This window comes from Macaca nemestrina, chromosome 19 (genome assembly GCF_043159975.1).
Source record: "Macaca nemestrina isolate mMacNem1 chromosome 19, mMacNem.hap1, whole genome shotgun sequence".
In the NCBI taxonomy this organism is placed as follows: Eukaryota; Metazoa; Chordata; class Mammalia; order Primates; family Cercopithecidae; genus Macaca; species Macaca nemestrina.
Window position 1 is genome coordinate 58585257 of NC_092143.1, and position 20573 is coordinate 58605829.

At 33.0% G+C, this 20573-nt stretch overlaps 1 protein-coding gene across 11 annotated transcripts in view; it reads left to right on the forward strand.

Moving 5' to 3' along the window:
- The window catches only part of LOC105498394 (coiled-coil domain containing 178), a 506590-nt gene that overhangs the window by 31906 nt on the left and 454111 nt on the right, over positions 1 to 20573 (forward strand). For 5 of the 11 annotated variants that reach the window (XM_071085477.1, XM_071085480.1, XM_071085485.1 and 2 more), the window contains 4 exons: positions 1691 to 1726; positions 4518 to 4605; positions 10550 to 10609; positions 18369 to 18458. In XM_071085477.1, the coding sequence (XP_070941578.1) occupies positions 1691 to 1726; positions 4518 to 4605; positions 10550 to 10609; positions 18369 to 18458 (274 nt within the window). The remainder of the gene's footprint in view (positions 1 to 1690; positions 1727 to 4517; positions 4606 to 10549; positions 10610 to 18368; positions 18459 to 20573) is intronic. The other 6 variants (XM_071085481.1, XM_071085482.1, XM_011770472.3 and 3 more) reach the window with 3 other exon arrangements.

Here is a 20573-nt window from a genome sequence, read left to right on the forward strand (position 1 = left end):
CTTTACAAAAAAATACAAAAAGTAGCCAGGCCTGCTGATATGCGCCTGTAGTCCCAGCTACTGGGAAGCTGAGATAGGAGGATCCCTTGAACCAAGGAAGCAGATGTTGCATGTGGCACTGCACTCCAGCTTGGGTGACAGACCAAGACCCTGTCTCCAAAAACAAATAAACAATTAAATTGGGTGATTATTCTGTGTTCTCAGTTGACAGAAATCATAAAACAAATTACTAATCTTTTTCAGATTGTTCTGTAAAGTTACAGCCATATATCTTAAACAAGCTGACCAATAGTATTTTCAGATGACTCACATTTATAAATGATTAGCTCTGTTTGGAATAACAATTTTTATTACCATTAACAGGACCTTTTAACTATAATTTTTGGCTTTGCAGGCAGTATTTTCTCTGAATACAAAACTGCATTTCATGGCAGCATCACATTTATTTGTATCGAAATACCGATAGTGTGTTTATTTATTAAGGTTTTCCTAATGTATCTTTTCCATAATATGTGTTCTGTATAACAGGCAGAGAGTGAATTTTTTTTACAGAATAGTATTTTGATATTTTAAAATAGAAAATACTTTGCATGTGTAAAAATATCTGAAAAATACATGTAAAGTTTAAAGAATATTGATAAAATTATATATTTGTGCACTTATAATTTGGCTTAAAGAATAGAACCTGGTGTTCACTCATCTCTTCCAAATCGTATTTAATTTTATATATTACATATAAATATTAATATAATACATATACAACTCTATATATTTTATTTCATATAACAAGTTTAACTCTCCTATTAGTTCACTAATGTTTGTTAAATCATTTGAAAATAATAAGTTTTAATTTTTACTTTCTTCTCAATGTAATTGTTTTCCGTTTCCTTCTCTATCACTAGGCTGATTTTTTTGTGTGTGCACCCTGTTGAATGAAGGTGACCAAAATATGCACGCATCTTCCTATTCATGATTTTTAAAGTGAGACTTCTAATGTTTTGTCATTAAATATGAGTTTTTATGGTTTGTAAAGATCGTTCTTTATAATTTTCTATAAATTGTGAACCTGTTGTGAATTTCATTAATGCTTTTTCTACATCTACTAACATTTTTCTGGACTTTTGTTTCCTTTAATCTTTAAATTTAATGACTTGCGTACATGGATTTAAAATTTTTAAACAAACTTCATTCCTGGGACAAACAATTTTTTTAAGTTTATTGTAATTTAATATATTTCTAGATCTTTTTTCATAATCATTCATTTAGGATTTTTGCATCTTTCTTATTCAGTAACATTGGCCCCTATGTTTTCTGAACATTTCTTGTCTTGTTTTGGTAATAAGGGTTTTATAACTTCAAGATTGAATTATAGAGTGCTTCTTTATTTTCTGTTCTTCAAAAAAAGATAATAAATTTTTATTATTGTTTTCTGGAATATTTGGCTAAAATTACCTCTTAATTTGGAGGGATATAATTATTGATACAAAATATTGATTGACCTTAGTACTATTAAGTTTTATGTTTATCTTCTATTCACTATTGATTAGCGAGTTATAATTCTTTCTTTTAAAAATCTGTTTGGTTAAATATTAAATGTATTGGTACAATACTGTTAATAATAGTCTTTATTTTTATATCTATATGCACTTGTTTCTTCTTTACACTCATAATATTGTATTTGTTTCTTCTGGTTCTCCTCTGTTTAGTCTTGACAGTCTTGCCAGAGGTAATTCATTTGTGTTAAACTTTTCAAATTGCTAAGATCAAAACTTTTTGATTATCTCTAGGTTTTTGTTGTTATTTTGCTTTATATTTTATTAATTTGGAATGTTATTACCTTCCTTTTCTTCCTTCTACTTTCTTTGTGTTTGCTCTCCCACATGTTTTAAATTTGGTTACTTAGATCACGAATTTTCAGACTTTTTTCTTTTTTAATATAGTTATCTCAAGTTGTAAGTTTCCCTTGAAATAACAAAGAGATAATAAAAAGGATTGGAGGGTCAAATCAAATCAGACTCATATAAAGTGTGTAGCTTTGCTAACAATTTTAAGGTTATAGGAAATTCTCAAGTACATTTGAAGCAGGGAGACATCTGGGACCATCAGAACAGCTCTCCACATCCTGTCTCACCTGGTTGGATGTGCTCTGCTCCAGATTAAAGAATGATCTGTTTAAGCATGTATGTGCAGCCATGCGACTCATTCAGAAGACTGCCCTCTAGTCATGAAACAGCTTCATTTTCTATTAAGGTAGTTTAATAGTTAACATGATGTTTTTCAGGGAGCCATATCCCATAAACACACAGGTTCAGGTTTGTTTATGGTTATAATTCAGACAGCCAAAAACAACCTGCTAAAAGTTTTCTGTTGATGAGAACTCTCCAGTTAACAAATGTCAATTAGTATGTTTGCCAGAATGTCTGTTATTAGCATGTTTGCTAGGGAATTTGACCTGGTCGCCTGTTTCCTTTCTTTGGGGGCCTCTCTTTTACTCCCCATGGGAAAGTATGGATTATAGACTTGCAATAACTTTTAGATTTAATTGGATTTTGATTTACTTTTGACTCATTATTTAGACCTATGAAATATTTTAGTTAAGAGTTTATTATCTGTAAAATCTACCTCATGGATTATGTGACTGAGATCCACTATATGTTTTCACTAATTTTTTTTTTTCCTTTCTTTCTTTTTTTCTTTTTTTTTTTTTTTACTGAGACGGAGTCTCACTCTGTCACCCAAGCTGAATGGAGCGCAGTAGCACAATCTCGGCTCACTGCAAGCTCTGCCTCCCAGATTCACGCCATTCTCCTGCCTCAGCCTCCCTAGTAGCTGGGACTACAGGTGTCCGCCACCGCGCCTGGCTAATTTTTTGTATTTTTAGTAGAGAGGGGGTTTCCCCATGTTGGCCAGGAAACTAATAACCAGAAATTATTAGTTTCTTGGTTTGTTTTTGCTTTATTATTATAGCCTCCTAGTGGCTGTGAAGTGACATTTCACTTTTTTTTTTTTTTTTTAAATTAGTAGACTGTCTTTAGAGTATTTTCAGGTTTATGGAAAGCTGGTACGTAATACAGAGCTCTCATATACTCACTATTTCCTAACCTACATTCACGGTTTCCAGTATTATTAACATCTCGCATTAGTGTTGTATATTTGTTAAAGTTGATAAACCAATATTGATACATTTTTATGAACTAAGGTCCGTGGCTCATTCTTTGCGTGGTACAGATCTGTGGGTTTTGACAAATGCGTAATGTTATCTCATGCTTCTCAGGCTTCTTTCCACCTTAGATTTAACAAAAAGTCAAGAGGGGCTGAAGTGAATATTTCGCTTCTCCCAACTGGTTAGTCTTTGTTAAGGTAGTTTCCCTTGAGGGGTAGTGATAGACAGAACCGTCCAGACATATTTCAAAATGGCAGTTCTTACCCTGGGAATAATCGAAAATACTTACTTTTCCCCTTCTAGAAGTAGGAAGTATTATTCCCCTAATTTCAACTGTGAGAATATGGTGGAGCTGGAGATAAAAGTAAAAATATACTTGGCCCTCTAAGACTGACTCCCCAGAAGTTTTTAACTCTCAAACTAGTCCACACTCAGCCTCCAATAGTTAATCAATTAGATTTTACACTTTTCTACCCATTTTTGGCTCCAGCAACTTCTGCATTAGCCTGACCCTCCAGTTTTTGGGGTGTCAGTTTGCATTGTAACCTTAATTCCCTGATGGACCTAAGAAAAATTGTTGAGTTTTTCCATTCAGTTTTTTCTTTTAAGAAAAGCTGAATCCTGACTTTCAAGATTTTTATGTGTCAAAGTGTAACTATAATTTTCAAACTGATTTTGACAAAGGTATATTTGCTTTATTCCTCTATATGAACCATTTGTTAGGTTTGGTTTGGTTTTGTTTTGCTTTGATGTCATACATTTTTGTTGAAAACTGGGCATTTAAAATAATAGAATGTGAAAACCTGTGGACATCAGATTCCTGTTCTTCTCTTTTTTTGTTTTGAGATGGAGTCTCGCTCTGTCGCCCAGGCTGGAGTGCAGTGGCCGGATCTCAGCTCACTGCAAGCTCCGCCTCCCGGGTTCACGCCATTCTCCTGCCTCAGCCTCCGGAGTAGCTGGGACTACAGGCACCCGCCACCTCGCCCGGCTAGTTTTTTGTATTTTTTAGTAGAGACGGGGTTTCACCGTGTTAGCCAGGATGGTCTTGATCTCCTGACCTCGTGATCCGCCCGTCTCGGCCTCCCAAAGTGCTGGGATTACAGGCTTGAGCCACCGCGCCCGGCCCTGTTCTTCTCTAGGGTTTGCTTTCCCTGCTGATTTTTGTAGTTGTTAATTTAGCAACTTTTCTGAATTAGTTCTCTGAAGCCGATATTTTTTTTTTGTCCTCTGTGGCCACCCACTGAAATCTCTATCCAGTTGGCTTAATGGTCAATTAATGATTAAACAGATACTTCTCTACATTCCTGGAATCAAATCTCTCAGTCTTTGCTAAGCATCTTTATGTGCATGTTAGGATACATCTTCAACACTCATCCAAGGACTTGACAACTCAGCCTTAGCCTTTCCTTCTGGCACATGCAGAGTCTCAAGGTCAACCAGAGGTGAGAAATTAAGGCTTTCATGAGTCTTTTTGTGTGTGTGTTCCAAATCCTCAAATGATAAAGGGAATTGGTCATATGGGTGAGAGATGAGACTGAAGTAATTGTCTGTTGCACTAGTTCTCAGCTAGAATTTGTATCACAATAACCTGAGGAAAAAATTTTAAAAATCTACAAGTCTAGGCTCTCCCCTGAAGATTTTGATAGAGTAAGTCTAATAAAGCCTGGACATGTATGTTTACAAATATTTCCTTGAAGCCAGGCATGGCAGTGCGGCAGCTGTAGTCCCAGCTGCTTGGTAGGCTGAGGTGGAGGGATTGATTGAGCTTGGGAGTTTGAGTATAGCCTGGGCAAATAATGAGACCCCTCCTCTAATAGTAACAACAACAACAACAACAACAACAACAAAGTCCTCAAAATCCAGATACTATTCTGGTTACGAACCACTGAATAGATAAGTGTAATATGTAAATTCTCATGTCTCAGAAACGTAAGAGATCTCTAGAAGAGTTGGATTTTGATAGATGCTAATTCCTTTAAATGTATTCTTTCTAATAATATTAGCCCGACTTTTTCCTGATCATGCTTGCAGTTTTGGAAGTGAAGTCTTGCAGGACATAACCAGATATGTCTAAAAGTGACGATTCTTTAGGAATGAGGCTTGCAGAAAACTCACTCTCTTCTTCCTCCTCTGATGTCATAAATGTGGACCTTTATTTTTCAAGGCTCTGTTGACCTTCAGAGTCAGGGCTGGGACCAAGGAAATTTAAAATGCCACAAATGTTTGTGTTCTTACCAAGATTTATCTGTTTTTCTTGAATAGTTGCTCACATGGTTACTGGAAGCCTTTGCTATATTTCTGGAATTCTGAAAATGTTTATTTTGACAATTTTGCCTTTTTTAATCTTTGCATTCATGGAGAGGTAGATTTTTCAAAGGTCCTTACTTTATCATTTTCTTTGATATCTCTTTTTAACTTTTGTCTTTTATCGGTTTTTGTTTCAAGTTAAGTATTCAGAATTGGAATTTGGGGGACACAGGCTGTGAACATTTGTGTGGCCTTCAATATTTATTTTATATTGTTTTCCACAAATATACCTCACATTCAACTGTGTATCACTATTACCACAACATATTAATACCAGATTTTATTTGATTATTATTAAATAGCTAGTTTATTAAATAGAAAAATGACCACAATTGCTCTGCTTTACATTTTTATTACCAAAGAGTATAAATAATTTCCATGTGTTCATTTAATTATTTAATCTTCTCTCATGTGGACCTTCTGATGATGGATTATTAATAGTTAACATTTGCAACTTATATAAATAAAACCTGAAACCTTTATATATTATTTCTTTTTGTGTCATATTTAGTGAAAATAATTGCTCATCTACCTTATGAATTTCTATCTTGAGTCAAAGAAGATAAAATTACTATGTTTCATATATTGTTAAATTATTAAATCTAAATGCATCATTAAATGTTATATATATCATGTTAACTTTTATAATTTTAGTATCTTTTGAAAAATTTTAAATTCTGGAGTTCATCAGGAATTTACATTAGAAAATTTGTTTGCTGATAGAGTGGTTTTGATGAGCACATGCTGTTGGAATTTTGTTCCTGGAATATTGTGTAACAATACAGTTATCCACCAAGGCAGAAACATGAATTAGAGCATGAATTTATTTGAACCAATGTTTTTCAGGGTCTGTTTCTTGTGCAGCTCTTTGTAGAAACTGACTATAGGCACATCTCATTTTATTGCACTTCACTTTATTGCACTTTACAGATCCTGTGTTTTGTTTTGTTTTGTTTTGTTTTAATTTGAGGTTTGTGGCAACCCTGCTTCCAGCAAGTCTATTGGCAGCATTTTTCTAACAACATGTAGAAAAACTTCATGTATGTGTGTGACATTTTAATATTTCCTGCAATATTTCAAAAACTTTTTCATTATTTTTCTATCTGTTATGGTGACCTGTGATCAGTGGTGTTTGTTGTTACTATTGTAATTGTTTTGTTGTAACATGAACTACACACATATAACACTAACTTAATCAATAAATGTTGCATGTGTTCTTACTGTTCCACTGTCTGTGCCCCACATCTCTTTCTCTCTCCTGTAGCCTCTTTGTTCCCTGAGACACAACAATATTGTACTTAGGCCATTAGTAACCTTACAATGCCCTCTAAGAGTTCAAGGGGAAGGAAGAATTATGTGTCTCTCACTTTAAATCAAAAGCTAGAAATAGTTAAACTTAGTGAGAAAGGCATGTTGAAAGCTGAGATAGACTGAAGGCATAGTCTCTTGTGCCGAGCTGTTAGCCAAGTTGTAAATGCAAAGGAAAAGTTCTTGAAGGAAATTAAAAGTGCTACTCCAGTGAACATATGAATGATAAGAAAACAAAATACCCTTGTTGCTGATATGAAGAAAGTTTTAGTGGTCCGCATAGAATATCAAACCAGACACAACATTCCCTTAAACAAAAGCTTAATCAAGAGCAAGGCCCTAACTCTATTCAATTCTGTAAAGGCTAAGAGAGGTGAAGAGGCTGCAGAAGGAAAGTTGGAAGTTTGCAGAAGTTGGTTCGTGAAGTCTAAGGAAAAAGTCATCTCCATAGAATAAAAGTACACAGTGAAGCAGCAAGTTATCCAGAAAATCTGGCTAAGTTAATTGATGAAGGTGGACATGCTGAACAACAGATTTTCAATGTAGGCAAAACAGCCTTTTATCAGAAGAAGATGCCATCTAGAACTTTTATTGCTAGGGAGGAGAAATAAATGCCTGGTTTCCAAGCTTGAAAGGACAAGCTGAGTCTTTTTGTCAGAAACTAATGCAACTGGTGACTGAAGTTAATGCTTATTTACCTTCCCCAAAATCCTAGGGCCTTTAAGAATTATGTTAAATCTCCTCAGCCTGTGTGCTATAAATGAACCAACAAAGCCTAAATGATAGTACATCTGTTTGTACGTTGGTTTACCGAATGTTTTAAGCCCACTGTTGAGACCTACTGCTCAAAAAAAAAAAAAAAAAAAAAAAGATTTCTTTAAAATATTACTTCCTCTGACAACATATACATCCAAGAGCTGAAATGGAGATGTACAAGGGGATTAATGTTGTTTTCATACCTGCTAACACAATATCCACTCTGCAGCCTGTGGATCAAGGAGTAATTTTAACTTTCAAGTTTTATTAGTTAAGAAATGCATTTCATAAAGCTGTAGCTACCATAGATAGTGACTCCTGTGATGGATCTGGGTAAAATAAATAAAAAACCTTGAGGAAAGTGTATACCATTGACAATATTCATGATTCATGAGAGAAGGTCAAAATACCATTAAGAGGAATTTGGAAGAAGTTGCTTTCAACTCTCCTGGATGACTTTGAGGGATTCAAGGCTTCAGTGGAGGAAGTTACTGAAGAAGTGGAAAGAGCAAGAGAACTGGAATTTGAAGTGGAGCCTGAATATGTGACTGAATTGCTGCAATCTCATGATAAAAGTTTCATGGATGATAAGTTGCTTCTTGGGAATGGGCAAAAAAAGTGGTTTCATAAGATGAACTCTATTCCTGTTGAAGATACTGTAGACATTGTCGAAATGACAACAAAAGATTTAGAATACTACATAAACATAATTGATAAATTAACAACAGGGTTTGAGAGAATTGGCTTCCATTTTGAAAGAAGTTCTACTCTGTATAATATGCTATCAAACAGCATCACATGCTACAAAGAAATCTTTTGTAAAAGGAAGAGTTAATCCATGAGGAAAACTTCATTGTCCTACTTTGAGAAATAGCCACAGACACTCCCACCTTTGGCAACCACCACCTTGATCAGTCAGCAGCCATCAACATTGAGACAAGACCCTCCATCAGTGAAAAGATTATGACTTGCTGAAGGCTCACATGATCATTAACTTTTTTTTTTTTTTTTTTTTTTTTTTTTCAGACAGTCTTGCTCCGTTGCCCAGGCTGGAGTGCAATGGCATGATCTAGGCTCAGTGCGACCCCCGCCTCCCAGGTTCAAGCAATTCTCTTGTCTCAGCCTCCCATGTAGCTGGAACTATAGGTGCCTGCCACCAGCTAAATTAGCCCAGCTAATTTTTGCATTTTTAGTAAAGACAGAGATTCACCTTGTTGGTCAGGCTGGTCTCAAACTCCTGACCTCAGGTGATCCACCCACCTTGGCCAATCATTAACTTTTTAAAACTAAATATTTTTAATTAAAGTATCTTTTTATGGTTTAGACCTAAACAATATTTAGACAATGTTTAGAAATATTTTATTGTTTTAGATATAATATCACATACTTAATAGACTACAGTATAGTATAAATATAACTTTTCTATGCTTTTAGAGACCAAACACTTTGTATGACTCACTTTATTGCAGTTGTCTAGAACTGAACTTACAATATCTTGGAAGTACGCTTGTATTCTTGGTGTGGTCATTATTTCACTCTAATGTGTTCCCTCATTCCTCCTGTTACTGTGTTTTTCATTCAGTAAATATGTATTAACACTTACTATGTCTGGGGTTCTTTGCTACTTGCCAGAAATACGTGGCTGTAAGTAGATATACTCCCTGCCCTCATGAAACTTGTGTGTTGAAGGAGAGAGAGGTCATAATTTATCTTGGTAATTTAGGAAAATCGTTATGAATGCTGAACTTTGGGATATTCTGTTTTTGCATTTCATATGATGATTTTCTATTAGCACAAATCTCAATTTTATAATTGTAAATTGTAGATTTTCTAGTGTGAATCTAAATTTTTTAAAAGAATTCTTTGAGATACCTAAAATATTTGTAAAATTATCTGATAGCTTTTTAAAATTTTTAATTTTTGTGGGTATCATATCTTATGGAATATAATTTATTTTCATATGTCTGTTTTTGTATAGAGAAGAAACTGTTTCTTTTCATTGATCTACACATTTATTTCTTGCAAGTCTTTGAAATATATCCTTAGAATATTAGACATATTCAGATATTTAAAGGACATGGCCCTCTCTCCACTACAAATACGTGCACATATTTGCCATGATTTTTAGATTTTTTGATATTATTGCTCATTTTTAAAATTTAAAAATAATTATTGAGTCACAAATAAAATAGGCCTAATATTTTTATGGGTTATTAAACTGGAAAAAAGAGATACTTTTACAATGTTTATATTCCTAATGTGAACCATAATTTACATTCTTGTTTGTTTCAACATTTTTTTATGTTCTAGTAACGTTTTATACTACCAAAATTTTTTTAAGCCTAGATATAATTATTAAATATGTTCCTACATAGGTTATACTTTTGTAACTATAGTGATATGTCTTTAGGGTTTATTTTTATGTCATTGGTGTTGGCAATGCTGTCTTTTATAAAAATCATGCTATATTATTTGTGACATATATGTAAACTCTCTTTAATCAGTTTGATTTTGTACTGAGGATTTTCTAGAGATGCAGTTATGACATGCATAAATAATTGCATTTATCTTTCTTCATGTATTGTGTTTTTTCAATAAACTGGGCTATGTCACAAGGCCAATCTTACCATACTGTTGGATTTTTTAAATCCATATATAATATAACGTTGGAAATTAGATTAAACCTTCATTTAAGTTCTCTTGAACACTAAACCGAGAAATTACACAGAAAGCTTCTATTAAAATTGTGAATCTATTTATCATCCCAGAATGTCACCCATGATGACCTCCCATTTCCTTCCACAGTGTTTTCTATCAAACACCCTTTTGCAGAGAAACACCATCAAACTTTGTCTTTCTCTTCTACTTACCCCCTCAGCCCTTTCTTATGTAATTTAGCATATATGTCTTTATTCTGATGCTTATTTTCTTCCTGTACCCTTACTAGTGCAATATAGGGCAGAGTATTTGACTCAGGAAGCAAATATTTTACTTATTTTATTTTACCTTTTATAGGTTTAACATGTCAGGAAGTAAAGGCTCTCAGAGAAAAGGCATGGTCAAAGACAAATGAAGGTATCCAAAAGCTACTATATATAATTTTTATCTCTTTTTTTCTGTCACATATTACTGTTTTTCAAAAAATTATAAGCATGAAAATAATTTCAGGCATTCTTCTGTTCTTCCTAATTGATGTTCTGTCAGTGAATATAATTGTAACACTTCTTTAAAAAAATACTTATCTGTTGCTAGTGTATGTTATATACTCCATTTCCTGTGTTCCCTTTTTCATTTTGAGTAATGCATACTTAAGAGTGTTCAAACTTAATCTGTGGGTTTTTTCATAAATGATTATGAGGAAACATCTGTGTCACCTTCACTCACTCCACACATAGACATGCCCGGCGTTTCAGATGGTCTCCCTGTACTCTCCTGAATAATACTTTATGCCCTCCACTACCTGGGCTTTTGTGGTGCTAATTTCCTTTTCTTTTTAATTTTAACTGTAGGGTTCCATATGTATGCATCCCTAAAGATATAATTTAATTTTGCATGCTTGTTAATTGAAATTAAACTGAGTTAATATATGTATGTTGCTGCCTTTGTTCAACATTACTTGTTATCTTCATCCTTGTTGTTACCGTTTTTGCTCAGTGTAGTTTGTGGCTTTCATCCATTTTGCTGTACCATTGTCCAATACCATTCATTACATTTTTTGTTATTTTGAATAATGCTCCTAAAAACATCCTTGTACATATATCCTGTGTGAGTTTCTCTAAGGCATACCTATCAGCAGAACTGATAAGTATATGGTATATCTGTCGTTGACATTATATGATAATGCCAAATTATGTTCCAAAGTAATGACATGAATTTACAGTGACATAACAGTGTAGGAATATTCAAGTTGCTCCATTTTCTTCCTACCACATGACATTGTTAGACTTTTAAAGTATTGACAATCCCCATACTATGTAGCAATGTCTTATTGTGGTTTCAATTTAAATTTCCCTGATTATTACTGATGTTGAAAATTTTTTCATGTGCTTTTTTGGCATTTTGAGTTCCACTTTTGCAAATTGACCGTATCTTTGTTCTGATTTTCTAAAGAGTCGTTTGTCTTTTTTCACATTGATTTTTAGGAATTTCTTGTATAGTATGAATACTAGTTCTAAATCAGTCATATATTTAACTAATTTTTTTTACATTTATGCCTTTTATTTTTAATCTATTTATATTGCCTTTTGATGCACAAGCATTCTTATTATTTTTTCAAGTCAAAGCTTTTTACGTATTATTCAAGGAAATCCTAGTCTAAGGTCATGCAGATATTTGTCCAAATCATCTTCTAAGCATTTTGGAGTTTTGACTTTTACACTTAGATTTTCAATCCACTTGGAACTGATTTTTGTATGTTATTTAAGTTATGGTTTCTACCTTTCTTTTGTGTTTGATTACTTTGACTCTGTACTCCTTATTGCTTTTGAAAAATTATTCATGGGTATTCCATGATGCTTAAAATACAGATGACTTCTTCCAGAGTATACTTGTTTTTGCTTCTGTCAGGAACATAGTGCCGTACCAATATGGCACAAACTTAAAACAACTTCAAGCATAGAGGCTTCGATGGAATGTCCAATGTTGAAAACTCAATCTGCAAATTTCAGTGATGAACAGCCAAAGTTTTAATGTCACAGGGGTGAGGTTCTCTGCTTTTGTTTTTATTTTTGTATGTTTAGTGTATACTCAGAGAAAATATCTCTACAATGTCTTGAGTTCTGGTAGAGGTCATTGGGGTCATTATTTCTGGTTAACCTTTACTCTGAGGCTGTAGCCATTTGCTATCCAAACTTAAAATGAGTTTTACAATTTAGTTGGGAATTAAGGCATTCTAATTTTTTTGTGCTATAGACCCTTTTGAAGCCTATTGAAGCTTATACTCTCTGAATGAAAATTATATTTTTATTGTCATTAAAATTATATTTTAAATATATTATAAGAGGTACAGAAATATTTTGAAACTCGAGTAATTTTTTCCCCATCCAATTTCACAAATCACTTACATTTTGTCTATGGACCCTGAGACTAGGTTGTCTTTTTATTTTGTAAAACTTACAAGTCATCAAACCCAGCCCAAACTTTCTAGGAATTGTCAATGACTTTTGTGTCAAATGTCATTTTGCATCCTGTGCTCCACTTAAAAGTATAGTTTCTGCTTTTCTTTATATTTTTGTCCTAGTAGTTTGTAACTATCTCGTTCATATATGTGTGTGTGTGTATATATATATATATATATATATATAAAATCCTATTTTCAGTGGAAAAGTAGATCTGATAAACCTAGCCTGCCATTCCAAGAAATATGTGTTATATATAGTATTATTGTGTATTGAATTATGCATTTATAATAAGAGGAATTTTTCTGGTTTATATAATATAACAAGTTTAATCCTCTTCTGAGTTTTATTTCTTCCCAAATTTGGGAGATAATGTGCTTTAGGACATATTCAAAGAGTGTGCTATTTAATATATATTCCAAGATATGCTTAGGGAAAAAATAATTCTGAGGTAAAATAAAACTGAGAAATTTTGTATAATTTATATTTTTCTTGAAGGTTCTTTTGATGAAAACACTTTGAAAACTCTAACAAGTCTTGCAATGAAAAAACCTTCTTAAGTAATATGTTATTTGAGTATAGAACTGCATCTTTCCATACTTACAAGAATCTCTTGGAATTATATATTGTAAACAGGTTTTAAAGAGTGCTAGTATAGTTTAAAGACTGGAACTAGAAACAAAGTTTAAATTTTAGTTCTATCACTTACTAACTTTGTCAACCTGGTTTGGTTCACTACCTTTCTGGGCCACATTTTACTCATGTGTAAAATGAAAATTAATGTGTGTTATTGTAAAGATTAAGTATCATAGTATAATAAATATGTTGAAGTCAACTGTCATGTATATATTCAATAAATATTAGTCATTCTAACTTTGAGATTTTTTCATCCTCATTGGTTTAATAAATTATGGTAAATTTATCCTACAAGATACCATGAAACTGATGTTTTATGTAATGTAATATAATTCTAGGTGTATAATTTACCATTATGTTATAAACTTCTAAGAAGTAAAAAACTACCAATTAAACTATGACACATACCAACCTTGAATTTTAAGATGTATCCTGATGTGACTGATCTTAGTGTGTGAAAAAAAAATTTTTTAACAACTTGAAATATAAAGTTGAATTTGCACTGTGGTTTAAAATTGATAAGGAATCTCTCCGTCCTGAGAATGAAAGAAATGTATGTATATGTGTCTCTTTATATATATTTTATATATATACATATACTTATGTACACACTCATTTAACAAACAGAAATGAAAGCATAGGTCCACAAAAATATTATCCCAGACCATTTATATGGCTTTATTCATAACAGTGAAAACTGAAAACAACCTAAATGTCCATCAGCAGAAAAATAGATTTAAATAAATACTCTGTAGTTATGCAATAATATAATGTGGACCAGTGAAAAAGAATGAGCTGCAAATACATGGAGTAACATTGGTGAATCTCAAAAATATATTGAACAAAGTCAGATAAAACATACTTGATACATTTAATTTCATTATTACAAGGTCCAAGAAAAAGACAAAACTAAACTATAGTGGTAAAAATCAAAATAACAGTTGCCTATAGTAGGCGAGAAACTTTCAGGGGTGATGGAAATTTTTTCTAGCTTGGATCTCATGGTAGTTACATTTATGTACACACTTATCAAAATGCATTAAATTATAAATTTAAGATGGCATTTTCTTGTATGTATGCTATAAAATAAAAAGTAGTGTTTTACTCTAAAACCATTAAAACATTTTTATATATTATAAATACATATACCTTACATACATAAGGTTTAAATGCTTGCAGAATGACTTATGTTAACATATACTAACAGTTACAGATAGAATATACGTTAAAGCTCACTAAAGCATAAAATAAGGCATACATATGAAATATTCTCATAGGTATAAAGTATCTGGAAGTACACACAAGAAAATTGTAACGTTAGTTGCCTACTGATAACCAATCTTGAGTTGTGGTGTCCACTTTTCTTTTGTGTTTGATTCACTCTGTACTCCTCATTGATTTTGAGAAATTATTCATGGGAAGACCATGATGCTTTCTACTGGATTACCATGGGAGCGAGAATGGCATGGTGACTTTTCAAGTAACTGATGCATTAATTTTCTTTTAAACTTTCAAATTAATTTTAACACAGTTTTATAGTGTATGAAATTTTGTTGATTTTGTGTTATTTGCACTTAATATTTCCAGTTTTATTTATTTTATTTTTTAGAGAGAGGGTCTTGCTTTGTTGCTCAGGTTGGGGTGCAGTGACACAGTCATGGCTCATTGCAGCTTTGAACTCCTGGGCTCAAGTGATCATTCTGCCTCAGCCTCTGGAGTAACTGGGACTACAGGTGCATGCCACCATGCCCAGCTTTCCAATTCTATATTTTTAATTCTTCTTTTTAAAGAATCATGTGTTAGGTTTACACAATTCTGATTCTTTCGTGTCAGCCTCTGACTTACACAAGAATTTGATTGTGGAAACTTTATTCTTTTAATACTCTGAACATATCACAAAACTGCTACATTGCAAACTCCCCAAATCACTGGTTGGGGTACTGAATGTAGGGATTGGAGTCATCAAGACTCAGGCAAGTTGTGGGAACATCCGTCTGAAGATTAGAGTAAAACTAAAGTTCAAAGATAATACTGAGGTCTTAATTATGGGAAAACCTCATCTTGTCATCACAGAGTCTGAAGGAAGTGATTAGAGAAGGGGACTGAAGTTGTGGTTACAATGCCAGAAGCTCAGCAGCTTGGAAAACAGGACATTTGCTTCTAGTGCTCCATAGTAAACAAGCCTCTGTGGGTTGGAGTGGCTGATATATAAAGGAGACTTTTTTACAGTTTTAGAATTGTTTATTTCTGCCGGGCGCGGTGGCTCATGCCTGTAATCCCAGCACTTTGGGAGGCCGAGGCGGGCGGATCACAAGGTCAGGAGATCGAGACCACGGTGAAACCCCGTCTCTACTAAAAATACAAAAAATTAGCCGGGCGCGGTTGTGGGCGCCTGTAGTCCCAGCTACTCGGGAGGCTGAGGCAGGAGAATGGCGTGAACCCGGGAGGCGGAGCTTGCAGTGAGCCGAGATCGCACCACTGCACTCCAGCCTGGGCGACAGAGCGAGACTCCGTCTCAAAAAAAAAAAAAAAAAAAAAAAAAGAATTATTTATTTCTGGCCAGGCATGGTGGCTCACGCCTATAATGCCAGCACTTTGGGAGGCCAAGGTGAGCAAATCACCTGAGGTCAGGAGTTCGAGACCAGCCTTGCCAACATGACAAAACTCCATCTCTATTAAAAATACAAAAAATTATCCAGGCATGGTGGCGCGCACCTGTAGTCCCAGCTACTTGGGAGGCCGAGGCAGGAGAATCACTTGAACCAGGAGTCAGAGGTTGCAGTGAGCCGAGATCACGCCATTGCACTCCAGCCTGGCAACAGAGCAAGACTCCACTTCAGAAAAAAAAAAAACCTTATTTATTTCCTATGTTTCCCTTTAATGTCTTAGTACACATATATACTTCACTTTTACCAGTATTTTAAATGTTATTTATAATTAAACATTTAAGTTCTGAATGTATTTCTGTTTTAAACACATTAACATTTCTTTACAAAGTGTTTCCTTTTTAATACGTATTTTGTATGACATGGAATTCTTCCTTGACATATTTGTTATTTGGAAATATACATTAAATTTCCAAATACCTTTGAATTAACTTTATGTGACAAATTTCTAATTGTACAGTAGATTAATTATATAGTGCAGCTAGTTTCTACTTATTAAATTTTTTTGAATTATTGTTGTCTAAGATACCTACTTTTACTACCTTTAAAATGATATAATCTGTATCTTTTTGCGATTTGTAATCTGTATATCAGTATTACCTTATTGTATTCATCACATCCTGTATGTCATTTTGTTATTCTGAACTTCATATGCCACAGATAAATGGCAGTTATTTAGATTTTTCCTCTATATTTTTTCTCTAAATTTCTCTTTATGTTAAAAAATAAGATTTTTTTTCTAATATAATGTGCTATTTTATTACACACGTATAGATTTTTTTATTATTATCTATAACTTCAATTGTAAAGTAATAACTCTCGGTGTTGTTGAGCTTAAGTTCTAGATTTGTTCATATTTAGTCACATCAAGTTTTCTTTTTCAGAAAATAATTGTATGTATTTTATTTATAATTTTTTTGTGTATTATTTTATAATTGGTTCTTTTTGGGTAAATTTAGTCATTTATATATTATAGTTATTTGATTAGCACTATCTTTTATCATTTTTACATGTTTCGAACAATTTCCTATTGAATATTTTTGCTATAAACTTACTTTTGCCTTCTTTTATGCTTTCTTTAATGCTTTAGTGAGCTTTAACATAAGTATTCTATCTGTAACTGTTAGTATATATTAACATAAGTTATTCTGCAAGCATTTAAACCTTATATTTATATATGTATGTATGTATGTATTTATAATATATAAAAATATTTTGATGGTTTTAGAGTAAAACACTTTTTTATTTTATAGCATACATACAAGAAAATGCCATCTTAAATTTATAATTTAATGCATTTTGATAAGTGCATACATAAATGTAACTACCATGCCATTCAAGCTAGAAAAAATTTCCAACACCCCTGAAAGTTTCTCGCCTACTATAGGCAACTGTTATTTTGATTTTTATCACCATAGCTTACTTTCGTCTTTTTCTTGGACCTCATAATAATGAAATTAAATATATCAATATATTTTTGAGATTCACCAATATTACTCCATGTATTTGCAGCTCATTCTTTCTCACTGGTCCACATTATATTATTGCATAACTACAGAGTATTTATTTAAATCTATTTTTCTGCTGATGGACATTTAGGTTGTTTCCAGTTTTCACTGTTATGAATAAAGCTATATAAATGGCCTGGGATAATATTTCTGTGGACCTATACTTTCATTTCTGTTTGTTAAAAGCTTAGGACTGGAGTTGCTGCATTGTAGTGTAGATATATTTAGCTTTATAAGAAAATGTCGAATAAATGATAACATATTTTTATATTTTAGAATTTTGAAACACTTCTTCAGAGATTGTAAAATAAAACATTTCCCCTCTACCTGTCCTCTTTCTAAAAACAACAGTCTCTTAATCTAGCAATTATAAATCCTACATATCTTATGTATTTATAATTATAAATCCTACATATCTTATGTATTTATAATTATAAATCCTACATAACTTATACAGGATATATAATAGTAAGTAAATCCTACATATCAATAGTTAACATAGTTAAGATATATATATGTGTGTATATATATATACACACACACACACACACACACATCTCATTTTTAAAAAAAGGTGACAAAGCTTACACACAAATCTCTGCCTTGCTAATTTTCACATAGTGTATCCTGGATACATTCTATATCAACACATAATGACTTACCTATTTGTTTTTAACAGTCTCATGCTATTTTGAATACCTTCTTATGAAAGAGTCAAATCAATTGAAGAGCAGAGAGAAAATATCTGAAGATATTATACTGTGGGTTTTGATTAATATTTGTATCATAGTTGTTTTTCTTTTAAGGAGAGCACTTCCGTAACATAGTTTTTACATGGTGGTGCTTATTTTAAAATTTTCTATAATATTAACTACTCACTAAAATATGTGTTTTTTCTTTTTAAAAGACAATGCCACGTCTCAGAGTTTGGTTCTATATGGAGCCTCTAAGGAGAACAGTGAAAGTTTTCATGAAAGTAAAATGACAAATACTGAAGGTGAGAACTGAACGTAAATCATATAGTAAACTATATAAGCTATATTTATACTCCCTCATTAGTTTATGATGTCAATACTATTTCTATTTTGAACTAAATCCTGCATATCATTAATAGTTAACATAGTAAAGATATATAATAGTAAAGATATAAGGTAGTATATTGTATCAATAGTATATTGTTAACATAAAATCTGAGTTTATGATTGTTATGTAATTTCAGAAATGTATGAATTTTAAAATAAATTCTTAACCACCCAAGCTGTGACTGGCCTGTTCTAGATAGAACATTTACAGTTCATTGAGGACATGTTTCTTAGAATAAAAAGAAGACAGATGTTTTGGGGGTGTATTTTTCATTTTTTAAATAATCATTTTATTTTATTTTCTTAAGTTCCAGGGTACATGTGCAGGATGTGCAGGTTTCTTACATAGGTAAACACATGCCATGGTCAATCCATCACCTAAGTATTAAGCCCAACATGCATTAGCTCTTTTCCCTAATGCTTTCCCCCACTCCGCCCTCCCCCTGCAGGCCCCAGTAAGTGTTCTTCCCCTCCCTGTGTCCATGTGCTCTCATTGTTCAGCTCCCACTTACAAGTGAGAACATGTAGTGTTTGGTTTTCTGTTCCTGCGTTAGTTTGCTGAGGATAATAGCTTCCAGCTTCATCCATGTCCCTGCAAAGGACATGATCTCGTTCCTTTTTATGGCTGCATAATATTCCATGGTGTATATGTACCACATTTTCTTTATCTAGTCTATCATTGATGGGCATTTGGGTTGATTCCATGTCTTTGCTATTATGAATAGTGCTGCAATGAACATAACTCATGCATGTATGTTTATAATAGAATGATTTATGCTCCTTAGGTTGTATACCCAGTAATGGAATTGCTGGGTCAAATGGTATCTCTAGTTCTAAATCTTTGAGGAATTGCCACTGTCTTCCATGGTGATTGAACTAATTTATGCTCCTACCAACAGTGTAAAAGAATTATTTCTCTGCAACCTCACTAGCATCTGTTGTTTCTTGACTTTTTAATAATTGCCATTCTGACTGGCATGAGATGGTATCTCATTGTAGTTTTGATTTGCATTTCTCTAATGATCAGCGATGTTGACCTTTTTAAAATATATTTGTTGGCCACATGTGTGCCTTTTTTTTTGAGAAGTGTCTGTTCATATCCTTTGCCTATTTTTTTAACGGGTTGTTTTTTTCTTGTAAATTTGCTTAAGTTCCTTGTAGATTTTGGATATTAGACCTTTGTCAGATGGATAGATTGCAAAAATTTTCTCCCATTCTGTAAGTTGCCTGTTCGCTCTAATGATACTTTCTTTTGCTGTGCAGAAGCTCTGTAGTTTAATTAGACCCCATTTGTCAATTTTGATTTTTGTTTCAATTGCTTTTGGCGATTTCATCATAAGGTCTTTCCCCATGCCTATGTCCTGAATGGTATTGGCTAGATTTTCTTCTAGGGTTTTTATAGTTTTGGGTTTTACATTTAAGTCTTTAATCTTGAGTTGATTTTTGTATAAGGTATAAAGAGGGAATCCAGTTTCAGTTTAATGCATATGGCTAACCAGTTCTCCCAGCACCATTTATTAAATAGGTAATCATTTACCCATTGCTTGTTTTGTCAAGCTTGTCAAAGATCAAATGGTTGTAGATGTGTGTTTTTATTTCTGAGTTCTCTATTCTGTTCTGCTGGTCTATGTGCCTATTTTTGTACCAGTTCCATGCTGTTTTGATTACTGTAGCCTTATAGTATAGTTTGAAGTCAGGCAGCATGATACTTCCAGGTTTGTTTTATTTTTTGTTTAGGATTGTCTTGGCTATGTGAGGTCTTTTTTGGTTCCGTGTGAATTTTAAAATAGTTTTTTCTAATTCTTTGAAGAATGTCAGTGGTAGTTTAATGGAAATAGTGTTGAATCTATAAATTGCTTTGGGCAGTATGGTCATTTTCATGATATTGATTCTTCCTATCCATAAGCATGATACACTTTTCCATCTGCTTGTATCCTCTCTGATGTCCTTGAGCAGTGGTTTGTATTACTCATTGAAGAGGTCCTTCATTTCCCTTGTTTTCCTGGGTATTTTATTCTCTTTGTGGCAAT